Here is a 15834-nt window from a genome sequence, read left to right as displayed (position 1 = left end):
GGCAGGAATATTAGGAGTTCAAGGCTAGCCTCTGCTACATGGTGAGTTTAAGGTTACATAAGACCTTGTCTTATGTCATGTGTTTGAAAGAACTTGTAAGTATATTTCTCCTGTGTGTTATAGCTAATAGAGGATATCTTCAGGAACTAAGGATAATGGGATAAACACTTAAGGAAAACCATTATTATGGATATGTTTAGATAGGAGACATCATGGTTTTAGGTCCCATGAAGCAGGAATCATAGACAAAATAAGACAAAATACAAACCGGGCATGGTGGTACATGTTTATAATCCCAGCACTTGGCAGGCTGAGGCAGGAGGATTGCTTCAAGTTCAAGGGCCACATAAGTGAGTCCAAGGTCATTCTGGGATATGTGGTGAAAACTTATCTCACAAAAGGAAAAGAAAGCCAAAATACACTCATCACAATACCTTGTGTTCCTGACCTGTCCCTGCATTGGTGTTCTAGTCATTGTTCTGTGGTCACATTGATCATCTCTTGGACTCAGAGCTCCTGAATTCTAGGATGTTCCCAGAGATATATTCCCCACACTTTATAAAACCAGCTCCCTGGGGCTGCCAAGATGGCTTAATGCTTAAAAGCACTTGGTGCTCTTGCAGAAGACCAGAGTTCTGTTCCCAGCACCAAAAGTGCATGAAACTCCAGCTCTGAAGGATCCAATGCCCTCTTCTGGTATTTGTGGTTACTGCACTCATGTGCACATACACACAGAGAAACATAAATAAATCTTTTTTAAAAGGCAATTCCTTTTATACTTGGAATCTTTACACACATGTCACCTACCCTGAGAAGTTCTCAACTCACCTTATTTGAACCAGCCTTCCCCTAATTCCAGAATGAAAACTTTGCCCTTTATCCTTTGCAGAATGACATACTTTATGAGCCCATAGAGATCATGGCAACACATGGGTAGCAGGACAGCTTTGCAGCTGGGTGTCGGATGGTATTCAAAGCAACAGCCTGGAATCTTCTCCCCCACAGATCGGCCACTCCTGTTTGGCCACACCAGTTATTATTGGTCACTCAACCTTTAGCCTTGCTTGTGCTGCAGGGAAGAATTTCAGCCTTGAAATGAAGCAGGTGGCTGGTTCCTCTGCAAACTGGTACAACCCTTAAAACACATCAGGTTTTCTAGGGACTTTCCAAAAATTGACTTAACATCATTATTATTATTGTTCATTATCTTTTTAACTTTTTTTTTTTGAGACAAACTCTCACTTTGTAACTCTGGCTGACCTGGAACTCTCTATGTAGACCAGACTGACCTCAAACTCACAGAGATCTGACTGCCTCTGACTTCCAAGAGCTAGAATTAAAGGCAAGAAGCACTATGCCTGGCTATCTTTTTTTTTAATTAAATTAGCTTTATTTTAGATGTATGAATGTTTTGCCTGCTTGCATGTATGTATACCATGTGCATGACTGTTGGACCCCCTAGAACTTGGGTTAAAAGTCAGTATGAGCTACCATGTGGGTGCTGGAACCTGGGTCTTCTTGTTCTTAACCGGTGAGTCATCTCTCTAGCCCTTCTTTTAAGTGTGTGTGTGTGTGTGTGTGTGTGTGTGTGTGTGTGTGTGTGTGTGCTGGATGTGCACCAGAACACCTGTGTGGAAGTCTGAGGACACCTTGCAGGAGTTGGTTCTCTCTTTCCATCACGTATGCCATGGAGACTGAAATTCAAGTTGTCAGGTTTGGTAGCAAATGCCTTTACTACTGAGACATCTCACTGGCCTCTGCTATTATTGTTTGAGACAGAGTTTCTCTTTGTAGCTCAGGCTGGTTTCAAACATCCTCCTGCCTCAGTCTCTCAAGTGCTGGCATAACAGATGTGTGCCACCACATTCAGGAACACCTCCCATTTTAGGAAATGCTTGCTTTTTCTTTCTAGCTTAGAATCTACCCTTGTGACAAGGCTCTCAGGTAAGTTATGAACCCACTGTAAAGGAAGAGAGCTGAGAGCTGGGTGTGGGTGGCATACTCACACTTTGCAGGGTGAGGCAGGAGGATGGTCAGGAGGATTTTAGGCTAGCTCAGGCTACCAAGCAAGACCATGTCTCATGCAAAACAAAACAAAACAAAACGAAACAAAAAAAGGAAGCAAAGAAGTTGTGAGTTTTATGACTTATTCAAAGCAGGGATTAGCATTAAGCAGATGCAGGGTCATAGACAAAGATATGAAAACAAGGATTATTGATTAGGTAAGGATGTTCATAGGGGAGATAAAAGGAGACTTGTGGGGGTGATAAGAGCTAGAAAGGAGGCCCTTTGGCTCGAGAGCTGTTGCTGTGTGGTAGCAGCGACTCAGAGAGGGGCAGAGTTGACAGGGGCTGGGCCCTGTAGAATGTGGGATGGAGTTTGTGTCAGGATATCGGAGTAGGAATGAGCTATGCGGAGGGTCTAGAATAGCTGTGGTGAGTCACCTTGAAGTGCATAGGATGTGGTTAGGGCAGAAGATTCTGGACAAGAGAGACTTTCAGAATGCAAGGAGTCTAGAACCTTCTTGAATATAAAATATACAGTTTTGTCAGGGTAAATATTTTGAGGGTTCCGAGAAGCTCTTGGGGAAGGTCTAGCTACAGAATGCTACTGAGATGAGTTCATGAAAGGACTGAACAGCATGAATAGAGTTGGGATATGCAGGTGTCAACTATCAACTCCAGTTTGTGGTGGCCATGATGATGTAGCTGTGGACTTGGATGGTATTTGGGTTGGAGAACTCAAGTTACTGAGGTGTTTCAAGGCTGGTAGAGGGGATGTGGCTGGTAGTGAATGTGACTCCGTGTCCAAAGGGACACTTAAGGCAGAGGGAACAGAGAAGGGAGGAGCACACCGTGAGTTAGGCACAGTGGGTGGGGGGAGGCAGGCAAATTAACCCAGTTTTATTGTATGTCCTTTGCCCATCTCTGCTTCGGAGTGTTTCTGATGGTCTCCCAGATCCAACGCAGATATTTTGAGACTCGTGTGTAGACACCAGGTCGGTTGGGCTGTCCACATGGAAAATCTCCCCATGAAATGATGCCATAGAGTTTGCCATTGCAAACCAGTGGGCCCCCAGAGTCACCCTGGTTGGAGAAGAGAAAGAAGGCTCTTGATAAGGCTGAACAGAAGGTAGAGATGGGGGAGATGTGGGGAGGAGAGTGAAAGATGGAGAGAGACAGATGTGGGGAGTCAAAGAGATGGAGAGTCAGAGATGGAGAGTCAGGGAGATGGAGAGTCAGGGAGATGGAGAGTCAGGGAGATGGAGAGTCAGGGAGATGGAGAGTCAGAGGGATGGAGAGTCAGGGAGATGGAGAGTCAGAGATGGAGAGTCAGGGAGATGGAGAGTCAGAGATGGAGAGTCAGAGATGGAGAGTCAGAGAGATGGAGAGTCAGAGATGGAGAGTCAGGGAGATGGAGAGTCAGAGATGGAGAGTCAGAGATGGAGAGTCAGAGGGATGGAGAGTCAGGGAGATAGAGAGTCAGAGATGGAGAGTCAGGGAGATGGAGAGTCAGAGATGGAGAGTCAGGGAGATGGAGAGTCAGAGATGGAGAGTCAGGGAGATGGAGAGTCAGAGAGATGGAGAGTCAGAGATGGAGAGTCAGGGAGATGGAGAGTCAGGGAGATGGAGAGTCAGAGATGGAGAGTCAGGGAGATGGAGAGTCAGAGATGGAGAGTCAGGGAGATGGAGAGTCAGGGAGATGGAGAGTCAGAGATGGAGAGTCAGGGAGATGGAGAGTCAGGGAGATGGAGAGTCAGAGATGGAGAGTCAGGGAGATGGAGAGTCAGAGATGGAGAGTCAGAGATGGAGAGTCAGAGGGATGGAGAGTCAGGGAGATAGAGAGTCAGAGATGGAGAGTCAGGGAGATGGAGAGTCAGAGATGGAGAGTCAGGGAGATGGAGAGTCAGAGATGGAGAGTCAGGGAGATGGAGAGTCAGGGAGATGGAGAGTCAGGGAGATGGAGAGTCAGGGAGATGGAGAATCAGAGATGGAGAGTCAGGGAGATGGAGAGTCAGAGATGGAGAGAGAGTCATGGAGATGGAGAGTCAGAGAGATGGAGAATCAGAGATGGAGAGTCAGGGAGATGGAGAGTCAGAGAGATGGAGAGTCAGAGATGGAGAGTCAGGGAGATGGAGAGTCAGGGAGATAGAGAGTCAGAGATGGAGAGTCAGGGAGATGGAGAGTCAGAGATGGAGAGAGAGTCAGGGAGATGGAGAATCAGAGATGGAGAGTCAGAGGGATGGAGAGTCAGGGAGATGGAGAGTCAGAGATGGAGAGTCAGGGAGATGGAGAGTCAGGGAGATGGAGAGTCAGAGATGGAGAGTCAGGGAGATGGAGAGTCAGAGGGATGGAGAGTCAGGGAGATGGAGAGTCAGAGATGGAGAGTCAGGGAGATAGAGAGTCAGAGATGGAGAGTCAGGGAGATGGAGAGTCAGAGAGAGAGAGAGTCAGAGAGAGAGAGAGAAAGTCATGGAGATGGAGAGTCAGAGATGGAGAGTCAGGGAGATGGAGAGTCAGGGAGATGGAGAGTCAGGGAGATGGAGAGTCATGGAGATGGAGAGTCATGGAGATGGAGAGTCAGGGAGATGGAGAGTCATGGAGATGGAGAGTCAGGGAGATGGAGAGTCAGAGAGAGAGAGTCAGAGATGGAGAGTCAGAGGGATGGAGAGTCAGGGAGATGGAGAGTCAGAGATGGAGAGTCAGAGATGGAGAGTCAGGGAGATGGAGAGTCAGGGAGATGGAGAGTCAGAGATGGAGAGTCAGGGAGATGGAGAGTCAGGGAGAGAGAGTCAAAGAGATAGAGAGTCAGAGGGATGAAGAGTCAGAGAGATGGAGAATTAGAGGGATGGACTGCATGTCTCCCACATTCTCCGTGTCTCACCTCACAAGAGTCCTTCCCGCCTTCTTTGGTACCAGCACAGAGCATGTTGGCAGTGATCTTCCCGGGATACACCTGCCGGCACTCCTCATCTGAGCGCAGTTCAATGTTGGCACACTGCAGGGTTTTAGGGTAATTCACTGGGGAGGAGAGAGACCATCTGAGGAGGCTTGTCCTGGGTGTTCAAGAGTCAGAGTGGGCAGGAAATGAGATGGGAAAAGTAAGATGAAGCGAAAGGTGAGGCAGAAAGTAGTAGAGAGACGAAAAATGGACAGACAGACACGGGAAGCAAATGAGGATAAAAGGAGGGGAGGGTGGGAGAGCTAGGGTAGGGGGAGACAGGGACGGGGAGAGATAAGAAACCTGAAGGTGGGGTACCGGGGAGGTACTCCGGTACTTTCCATGCAAACACGAGGACCAGAGTTCAGATCCCTAGAACTTATGTAAGTGTTGGGAGCAGCATGGTGGCCTGCCTATAATGTCAACCTCAGAAGAGACGAGATCTCCAAAGCAAGCTGGTTAGCAAGGCCAGTCATAATGGTGGGTTTTGGGTTTGATAGCGAGACCCTGCCTCAATGAATAAGGTAGAAGAGTGATCAAGGATGATTCCCAACATCAACCTTGAGACTCCACTTGCACTCACACGTGTGTGTGTGCCCCACACAAGCAAATGTGCATACACACATGCACACCACATGTGTGTGAAAATGGAAAAGGGGGGAAAAAGAGGACTAGAGCTGGGTAGGATGCAAGGAATGGTGAGAAAAAGTGAGAGACCAGAGAGGAGTGTGAGGGAGAGAAAGATACAGAAAGGTGATGGAGAGAGCAAGGGATTGCTGTGGAGATGCCTGCTGACATATGCTATGCTATACGTTAGTCATATGTATAAAACATACCTAAAGATACACTTTTTATAGTTCATCCACCTCCATAAGATACACTTACTTAATGCATTATGTAAATTACAAATATGTAAGTCATAAATATATTTATTAATGTATATAATAATGTGTTAGATATTACATAATAAACATTATCATACAATCTTTATTTTTCAGAGCTAGGGACTGAAGCTTCAGATAGGCAAGATCCATTCTCTACTGCTACTCTACTTCCCCAGCCCTTTTAATTTTATTTTACTTTTAAAAACTTTTGTGTACGTGTGTATGTGTGCTAAAACAGGTGTGAGGAGGTCAGAGAACAACTTTGGGAGTCAGTCCTCTCCTTCCATCATGCGGGGGATCTAACCCTGGCTGCCAGGTGGTAGCAAGCACCTTTACTCACTGAGTCCTCTAGCCAGCCCTATTTTACTTCTTTAAAAAGAAATTTTGAGACAGAAACCTCTGAGTAGCCCAGGCTGGCTTCCCTGTAGCTTAGGCTGACCCTAAACTTGTGATCCTACTCAGTCCCCCAGGTGACTGGCATTACAGGCCTGTGCCACCAGGCTCAGCTTATTATAATCATTTCTTCTGAGTCTGGAGAGACGGCTCAGTGAGTAAGAGCACTTGCTGCTCTCCCAGGGAAGATTCTCAGCTCCCTTGCCAGGCAGCTCACAACTGCCAGTGCCTCCAGCTCTAGGGGGATCTAGTGCCCTCTTCTGGCCACTGTGGGCACCTGCACTCACATGCACAAGCCCACACATAGACACACACACAGAATTAAAAATAAATCTCATATATATATACATAAATATATATACATATGTATATATACATACATGCAATGTATATATAATCCCAGCACTTGGGAGGCAGAGGCAGGTGGATCTCTGTGAGTTCCAGGACAGTCAGGGCTACGTAGTAAGACCTTGTCTTAAAACACACACACTCACTCACACATTTGTAATATTAATATTAAGGAGATACATGCCTTCATTTATGTAGACTTATTTTTACAAAGGGACTGGAAAGATGGCTCAGTGGGTAAAGGTGCTTGCAGCCAAACCTGAGGTCCCCAGAATTTGATCCCCAGAACCAAAATGGTGAGAGGAGAGGACAGGAATCTTGCAATTGTCCTCTGATTCCCCTTTGACTGCTTTGGTATATGCACCTTCTCTGCAGCATACACCCAAAACCAATACAAATATAATAAAAAAGAATTCTCCTCTGACTTCCCCTGCTTATTGTGGCCTCATTTTCCTCAGTCGTTTATAAGGACTCCAGCAGCCTGTGCAAGCACTTACCCTGGGGACTGGTGGTGGTGCCCCAGCCTGAAACGCGACAGCAGGTGCCTGTGGGCAGGCAGTCGTCCGGGGAGAGTGGCAGAGTACGGATGTGGCTGCTGAGCTGGACTGGGGACTTCAGCTCCAAAAGCATGATGTCATGGTCATGGTTCAGGTGGGTGGGGCTGACCTGGTACTCAGGATGGGGGATAGAGCGGACCACCTCCATTGCCTGCTCGCCATTCTCCACACGCCCCAGGGCATGCTTGCCTAGGTGAACTGCGTACCCACTGTGGTGCAGGAAGTGGCAGGGAAGAGACAGATGAGCCCACCTCTGCCCCACCCCAGCCCCAGCCTCTTCCCCATCCTGCACTCAAGGCCCCACATACTCTTTTCTGCAATGAGCTGCTGTGAGTATCCACTTGGGGTGAACCAGAACGCCTCCACAGAGAAGCCGTCCACGGACCAGTAGAGCTGCTTGCCAAGGCTGAGAGTGGGGGAGGCACGTGTAGCCGCCCGGGAGAAAACCGTTGGTCCCATTGGTTTCATTGAGAATCTTGGGATAGTCCCGGGAGATTCCTGTCAAAGACAAGGAAACTGTTAGAGAATTGGGGCTAAGGAAGAAGAAGAAAGGGCCAGTGCTGTGATTCTGGACTTGGAGAGAGGGTCAGATTATTGTTTTGGCTCACCATGGACTGAGGATTCATTTGCTATCCTCTAAGCTGCCATGTTTATCCAGTGGGGACAAGTCAGGCAGACATTTCACCTGTACCATAGAAGTGCTGAACTGTCCAATGGGCACTGAGAAGAGAGTTTATAGCCTGGGAGGGTTGCCAAGAAGTAAGCAGAGGTTCACTTTCTCTCCAGCTCCATTTTCTTAAGGTGAAAGAGTTGACTTATGAATCTCCCTAGGCAGCATCCATCCACTTGTTCATTAATTCATCCACCCATCAATCCATCTACCTACCTACATCCATCCATCCATCTAATGGAGACTACTGGGGTCCAGCCTCGAATAGTCTTCCTCCCAGGGTCTCCAGAAGAGACACTTCTAACGTTGAGAACAATCTGAGAGAAAAGAATCTAAGTCCACCGAGCTCTTCAGTCCATTCACTTTATTCCTCTGAGACACAATTCTGTCCACACAGCTCCAGTTCTGCTCTCATGCTTAGCTCCTCTCTGCCCCTTCTCCTCCTGTCCTCTCACAGTTCTAACTAAGCCCTTTCTGTCTTCATCCTCATCTTTGTCTTCATTCCTCTTCATCTCTGTTCCTCCTCGTTCCTCTCAGGGAACCAGTCTAAAACCTCACAAGCAGTCCGACCTTTACAATACAATGCAAGGCTTTCAAGGTTCCCAAAAGGGGAGAGAATAAAGGAGGTGGGGTCAAATAAGGGCTGGAGTAAATCAGAAAGGGAATTTATGTGCTCAGAATATATCCTTATAAGTGATTAGGTGAAACGTGACGAGTTTATTATAAATGTGCTCAAACTACAATCTTACAGATGGTTAGGTAAAAGAGTCTGAGTCACTAAAATAACACTGCCTTTATTTTCCTATGTTGCTGTTTTCTGGCAGGGCAGGGGAAGAGTACTCGATGGCTAGGTAACTTGCATCACTGCTTGAAGTACCTGGTATGAAGAAAATCCTTTTGCTCTAAGTAAGTTGCTCTAGGATGCCACTTGGGCTGAGAGAAAGGGAGGTCTGAGCTTAATTTGCACCTAACATCCGCCTGGTCTAGGCAGAGTCTCCATATGGGTGTTTACCTTAATGGAGGAGACCATTGGGTGGTCTGACCAGCTAGTCTGCCACTTACCCTTGGATGCTTTGTCCCAGCTGGCCCTGACTTTGGATGCTTGCTAAAGGAGATAATTGCAGAAGGCAGACATGTAATTCAAATGCTAAAAGGGGGCAGAAAGCCTGGAGGCATGGAGCCTTGCCTGCATGACTGTATCCAAGTACCTTAAATGTATATGCCCAAGGAATGATCAATCCACACTATTAGAAATCCTTGGGAAGCTATGAGAATGCACATGAAATTCATAGCAGAAAACAGTTGATAAATTAAAAGCCAAATAACACCAAATATTCCTTGACACTTGGCTTCCTCCGGAGAAATTCCTTGGTTCTTCCAGATAGAGCTTTGTCACAGTCAGCTGAATTCTTACTTCATATTCCTGCGGCCCATAGCATCCATCCATCCATCCGTGTGTGTGTGTGTGTGTGTGTGTGTGTGTGTGTGTGTGTGTGTGTCTGTCTGTCTGTCTGTCTATCTGTCTGTCTGTCTTTCCATTTATCTATCCACCCACCCATTAATCTGCCTATCCACCAGCCCATAAATTCACATGTCCACCCATCTACTCATCCATCTATGTATTCATCTATCCACTCACACACCCATTCTATGTATCCATCCGTACATCCATACATATATACATATATCCATCCATCTACCCCTCTATCCATCCATTCATCCAACAACCTACATGTCTATCCATCCTCACAACCACCAACCCATTCCTTTACCTATCCATCTATCTATCCACACCCCACCCATGTATCCATTCATCCACTACTAATCCATCCAACCATCCATCCATCCTTTCAACACATATTTACTGGGTGCTTTTCCAGTTCTACAGACCACCTACAAGCAGCCATGCTCAAATTCACATTTCCAACCCCAACCTTTGTGGCTGGAAGCTCAAATGCTATCAACCCGAACACCCTCATGCACATCTTAAAGTTTATGTCTGGAAAATGATCTTGCTCACCCCAAACTGTTCCTTCCAGTCCTTCTCATCTTGACACTCAGCCCAAATCTGGGCACAAGCCTTGCTCCCTTCATCCCTTCGTCATTCACAACAGTCCTCTCAGTTTATCTCCTAAATGCCCAGTTTAAAACATTTAATATTTATTTATTTTATGTGTGTGAATGTTTTGCCTTCATGCATGTATGTGCACCATGTACATGCCTGGTGCTCAAGGTGTCAAAAGAGGTCATCAGATTTCCTGGAAATGGAGTTACAGACCACTGTGAGTCATCATGTGGGTGCTGGGAACCAAACCTGATCCTCTGCACGAACAGCCAATGCTCTTAACCATTGAGCCTCTCTCCAGCCTCCTGATAACCAGTTTTTACCAGCTGTCTGCCACCATCTTGGAGGGAACAGCAAGTTTCCTGTAAATCTCAGAGCAGGGGAAGCAAAGACAGGAGGATCCCTGGGGTTTGCTGTTAGCCGATCCAGCTGGACTGGAGAGCTCTAGGTTTAGTTGGAGAGATTGTCTCGGAAAATAAGGTGAAGAATGATAGAGGAAGACACCTGATGTTAACCTCTGGCCAACACACACACACACACATACATACACACACACACACACACACATACACACACACATACACACACACACACACACACACACACACACACACACACGGAGGAGGGGAGCGCTGTGTCACTTGGAAGCTCTTTGTCTGAATCCCCACGTCTCTCCTCTTGGGCCATGCTGCTCTGGCCTTATACACCTGTTCTCCCAACACACTCGAGCCTCTCTTTGTAACTGCTGAGTACTTTGTAACTGCTGAGTTCTCTCCTCCTGAGTACTTCTTCCTTATGTCAATCATAGACCCACATGTTTCATTATGCCAATCATAGCCACATGTGTGTCTTGAAGTCAATTAAAATAAAATTCAAATCTCAGTTCCTTGGGGATGCCAGACACATCTCAGATATTCATTTATCCACATGACCAGACATAAGCATGTGTTGCAGACAGAGTACATTTGAGCTGGTGCATGGAGATTCCAGAGGCACATGACGTCTAAGTCCATATAACTTCTTCAGCAAAGGCTTCTGGGGCCCCTGGTCTAAGGGGTTCCCCTCCTGGACCTCAGGCACGTCATGTTTCTGTAAGGATGCTCATCAAAGTTACAGCTATCCATCTTTTCAGGCTTGTTGGTGATTTCCTCTCCCCCACCCCATCCCTTTCTTCTCTATTCACTTATCTCTCTCTCTCTCTCTCTCTCTCTCTCTCTCTCTCTCTCTCTCTCTCTCTCTCCTCCCCCTCTCTCTCCTTCTCCTTTTCTTTCCATCCTCTGTATGCCCCTCTTCTCTTTCCCTTTCTCTCTGTTACCCTATCTTCTTTGTCCTCTCTCTTCCCGCTCCCTTCACCCTTACCATAAGCTCCGCTGACAGCAGCCGTCTGAACCACTCTGCCCAGCAGTCTCAGTCCTCCCTCGGATTTAGCATATGTGACAGGGATGGAGACACAGCTGTGGGCGGTGGGGCACATCCAGATCCCAGTGGGCTGCTTCCTTACTATGCAGTGTCCTGCAAATTTCCAGCCTCAGCCTCCCTCGCTGTTGAGTAGGAAGAACACAGTCACTCCCTCTGGATCTGTGGAGAACTGGTTCTAGGGCTCTACAGACATTACAACCCAGGAATGTTCAAACCCTTTACATAAAGCAACACGGTGTTTACATATAACCTCTACACATCTTTCCGTCCCATTAAACCACCCCTGATGATTTATAATAGCTAATAAAAGCCAAATACTGTATAAACAACGACTACACCTTATTTCTCTGGGAGTAATGCCAATGTGAGCTCTGCACTGACTAGAATAGTGTGTTTTTTCTATTTGCTGTACAGTTGGTTGACTCTTCAGATGGGAGATGTGGACACATTAGAAAGCTATGGGATTCATTGAACCTCCAACCTGAGCATCTTACAAATGCTTAACTGCAAGGGAGGTCCCTTGTCCACCAACCCACTTTCCCACCTGCATATGCTGGGATGGGCCCATGGTTCTAAGAGTTAAGGGCAGGAACAGAGGGTCATTTTAGTTAGGACCAAAAAATGAGACAAAGGTGACATTAAGGGGTAGAGACAGGAGGATGAGAACTTCAAGGTCATCCTTGGCTACAGAGTAAGTTTGAGACCAGCCTGGGATACTTGAGACCCAGTCTCAAAGATGAAGAAGTGAATAAATAAATGACAAACTCGGAAGCTGAGTTGTGGTCCAGTTCTCTTTTACCTCTGGGTGTGTCCGTGTAAAAGGCTCCCGAGGAGGCTGACTGGATTGAAACCCCACTCTCATCAGGAGGGAGCAAATCCTTCCCTAGAACCTGAGCTTTGTAGCAATTTTACAGAAGACGAGAAGGGCCAATTAAGCCAAGCTTGGTGGTGCAGGCCTGTTAGCCCAGCTCCTTGGGAGACCAACACAGCGAGACTGCAAATTCAAGACCCACCCAGGGAACAGTAGTTCAAGCTGGCCTGAGGAACTTAGTGAGACTCTACCTCAAAATAAAAAGTAAAAAGGGGACTGAGAATGCAGGTGAGTGGTAGAAACTTCCTTGGTTCTCATGGGGCCCTGAGACTGAGGCGCGTGCATGTACATGTGTGTGTGTGTGTGTGTGTGTGTATCTCTATATCTATCTGTCTGTCTGTTCGTCTGTCTGTCCGTCCATCCATCCATCCATCCATCCATCCATCCATCCATCCATTCATCCATTCATCTATCCAAGTAAACTGCAGTGGACTAAGGATCTAACCTTTCGCAGTCCTAGGGATTGACCCTAAGGCCTCAGTTATGCTATAGAAAAGCACTCTACCCCTAAGCTATATCCAGCCAGTAAACTTTACTTTTCAATGTATACATAGGTGTGCTCGTGTGCACACACACACACATACAATCAATAAATAAAATAAAAAGAAGGAAAATGAAGCAAAAAAGTTGAATTTTAAAAGCCTTGAGGTCAGAAATTATGCCGACAGTCCGATGGACTTCCAGAGCAGGGCATGGTGGACCAGGTAGACAGCCTGGATTAGTGTCCTGCTCAGGTGTGGCAGTGTCTTTGGGGCAGGATCCTTCTGTCCCTGAGTCCTAGGAGTAATTGCAGTGCACCTACCTCATTGGGATCTGGAGGATTCCACAAGATGCAGCATGTGGGGCTCCTGGCCCAGGGCAAGGCACCAGGAGAGGCAAGGGCGTGAATCCTGGGTGTGGCACCAAAGCAGAGCAGCCACCCCACCTCCAGGCGAAGGCTGGTTCAGGGTGCTAGGTACTGTTGGACCCTCCTCCTTTAAATCAGAACGAAGTCCCAGGGAGGTCTCTGGAAGCCTCCACTACATATCTAGGCTCCTGATAGTGGCTCACCTCACAGTGGCAATTAATTATTAACTAATTATTTGGATAATTGTTTCAATAATATCTGCACAGCTCCCCAGATAGGCTGCGGATGTCACAGGCAGAATGCACACAGTGCCTGGTGCTTGTCCCTTGTAGAATAAATGATGCATGCATACACAGGGTTTCTAAAGAGTGTGTATGGGAAGGCAGAGAAATGGGCTGGGCTTGTAGCTCAACTGGTGTGTGCCTGGCACACACACAGCCCAGAGGTCCGTCCCCAACACCCCATAAACAGAGCCTGGTGGCACATACTTGTCATTCCTAATGCTGGGAAGGTAGAGGCAGAAGGATTAGGAGTTCAAGGCCATCCTCAGCTACATAGTGAGTTTGAGACCAGCCTGGTCTACAGGAGACACTGTGTCAAAAAACAAAATACAAAAAGCCACTAAAATACCAAATAAGGGGCTGGAGAGATGGCCCAGTGGTTAAGAGCACTGTCATCTCTTCCAGAGGACCTGGGTTCAAGTCCCAGCACCTACATTGCAGCTCACAACTGTCTATAACTCCAGGGGATCCGGCACCCTCGTACAGACATAACTTTTAAAAAAGTAAATAAAATAAAAATTCACGACTTTCAGAGCCTTTTCTATCACACACTAGGCACGCCCCTCCTTTTCTTGTCCCAAGCAATTGATGTTGCAGAAGAAAATAATTGTAGGCTCAAGTTTTGCTCCAAGGAGCATCTGTTAACATTTGAACCCATGTCCTGCTGGGCTTCCTGCTCTTGGGGAGGTCTTGAAAGTGGGTGGTGGTGGTGGTGGTGGTGGTGGTGGTGGTGGTGGTGGTGGGTGTGGTGGTGGTGGTGGTGGTGGTGGTGGTGGGTGTGGTGGTGGTGGTGGTGGAGGTGGAGGTGGAGGTGGTGGTGGTGGTGGTGGTGGTGTGGTGGTGTGCTGCAAAGGGCCAAGAGAATGGGGGAGGGGTGGGGGCTTCTCTGAGCTGGGGCATCTCTGGGGCCAGAGGTGAAGGCACTGGTGTTGGTGGGCTGACCTTACCTGGGAAATCAGGTCACACAGGAAGCTATCAGTGTGGCCTCCCTGGCCCTGAGTGGGCGGGGGGCGGAGCGCACGGGTTCCCCCTTCCCAGTGGCTTGACCCTTCCCACCATTGGCGTGAGTGGCTTCCCTGCCTCCACCCCTGTGCCTGAGTACTCACCTCCGGACAAGGCCACGGTCAGGCAAGCGATGGCAGCCACTAGGGGCCACATGATAGCTCCGGGATGGGGGTGGGCAGGGTGGGCGGGGCCTGGGCCGAGAAGTTTAAGTGGGTATTGCAAAGCAAGCCCTGAGACTGAAATTCTCTGCGCTTTCCAATCTTGAACTTTCCGGCTCTATTCACTCTGAAATCCTTGACCCTTGAATCTTGCCCTCCGGTAATTCCATCCGCAGTGTGTGTGGGACACCCCGAGAGCTGGTAGAGGGACAGCGTGCACTCCTCTGAGCTCCAGTGCCTGCCATCACTTCCAAGAGGTCACCCCTTCCTCCCCTGCACTCTGAGGGCTGAGTCCGGACAGCATTCCCTTGCCCATCACTCCTTCCCCGCCTCTGACCCCATTCTCCCCTCTCTGGGCCTGTCCCGGACCCTGGGTCTCCTCCCTGGAGTCTAGTCTTTCTGCATGCTTAGACTCCCTGCATCTCTGCAGGTTTCTGTCTCCACCTGCGCCTCACGCTGACTCAGCTGCTCTGTGCCCTGTATCCCTTTACCATCCCTCCTCCTTTCTCCTCCTCCTTGTCCCTCTCCAATGCCCCTTCCCCCAGGCCTCTGCCCCTCTCCTACCCAGAGACCCTACCTGAGGAGGGGCCCAGGTGGCCAACTTCAGCCTCCAACTGCCTAGAAACTTCAGCTCCGACCCATGGCTTTTAACCCCTGAGCTCCCTCCCCCAGCGCGCGCACCATTTCCCGGTGCTGGCTCCCCCTCTCCACCCCCAATGGCTCAGCTTGCCATTGACAGGCACCCCCCAGCCTGGGCTCTGCCCTCGGCTTGGAGGCGGAGCTTCTGGGACAAGCTGGGACCCAGATCTGGCCCCGCCCAAGCCCGAGTTGAACCCACTGTGAACCTTCGTGTGGCAGGACCACAGAAAGGACCACTTTCCTTCTCAAACTCCTCCCGCCTCCATACCCCTTGCCGTGCGCACCTCACTCCTTTCCCCACCTCTGCTCTCACGTTGTGCATACTCTTAGTCTGGCCCCGTTCCCGGATAGTCATCCCCGAGCAGTCCTGAAATCCCACCTTTACCATAGGGATCACCCCCCATCTCCCACTTCCCACCCCTCACCTCCCCCCCACCTTCCCACCCCCACCTTCCCACCCCCACCGCCACCCCCTGTCTGTCCCTCAAGGCCAGCCCCTCCACCAGAGGCAACCCAAGCTTATCTCTCAACATCAAAGCCAGCACAGCAAGTGGGAGTCTCACCTCCAGCCTTGTTTCTTCTGAAACTCAAGGTGATGACTACTTGCGTTCATCACCCCCTTCCCAAGACACACATCACCATAGGTGCCTGGCCAACAGAGTGTCTAGTGCCCCTGGGCTTGTGTGGGGCAGAGACTGAGCCTGGGAAAGTAGTTTGAACTAGGCTGCCTTTCAGAAGCAGTTGACGAGGTGACAG

At 48.6% G+C, this 15834-nt stretch overlaps 1 protein-coding gene across 3 annotated transcripts; it reads right to left on the bottom strand.

Moving 5' to 3' along the window:
• Positions 1-2888: 2888 nt before the first annotated feature.
• On the bottom strand, positions 2889-14434 carry LOC131902417 (kallikrein-13-like). 3 transcript variants are annotated; one of them, XM_059253410.1, is made up of 5 exons: positions 14383-14434; positions 7432-7621; positions 7064-7332; positions 4885-5021; positions 2889-3086 (listed from the first exon to the last, which is right to left on the bottom strand). In XM_059253410.1, the coding sequence occupies exons 1-5, from the start codon at positions 14432-14434 to the stop codon at positions 2904-2906; spliced, it is 831 nt and encodes a 276-aa protein (XP_059109393.1). In that variant the 3' UTR covers positions 2889-2903. The 3 variants fall into 3 exon arrangements, with proteins under 3 accessions (XP_059109393.1, XP_059109394.1, XP_059109395.1); XM_059253411.1 differs by having other exon boundaries at positions 7283-7332; XM_059253412.1 differs by lacking the exons at positions 7064-7332; positions 7432-7621.
• Between the last annotated feature and the right edge of the window lie 1400 nt (positions 14435-15834).

This window comes from Peromyscus eremicus, chromosome 1 (assembly GCF_949786415.1).
Source record: "Peromyscus eremicus chromosome 1, PerEre_H2_v1, whole genome shotgun sequence".
NCBI classification, from domain to species: Eukaryota; Metazoa; Chordata; class Mammalia; order Rodentia; family Cricetidae; genus Peromyscus; species Peromyscus eremicus.
This window is presented reverse-complemented; position numbering and strand designations above follow the sequence as displayed.

Bases quoted from the DNA above. Each gene is read 5' to 3' on its own strand.
- LOC131902417 (XM_059253410.1), bottom strand. From the start codon at position 14,434: ATGTGGCCCCTAGTGGCTGCCATCGCTTGCCTGACCGTGGCCTTGTCC. The intron at 7,333-7,431 runs GTATGTGGGGCC...CCTGCACCACAG, and splicing joins GCAGCTCATTGCAGAAAAGA to TGGGTACGCAGTTCACCTAG. The intron at 3,087-4,884 runs GTGAGACACGGA...TTCTCCAACCAG, and splicing joins GCGGGAAGGACTCTTGTGAG to GGTGACTCTGGGGGCCCACT.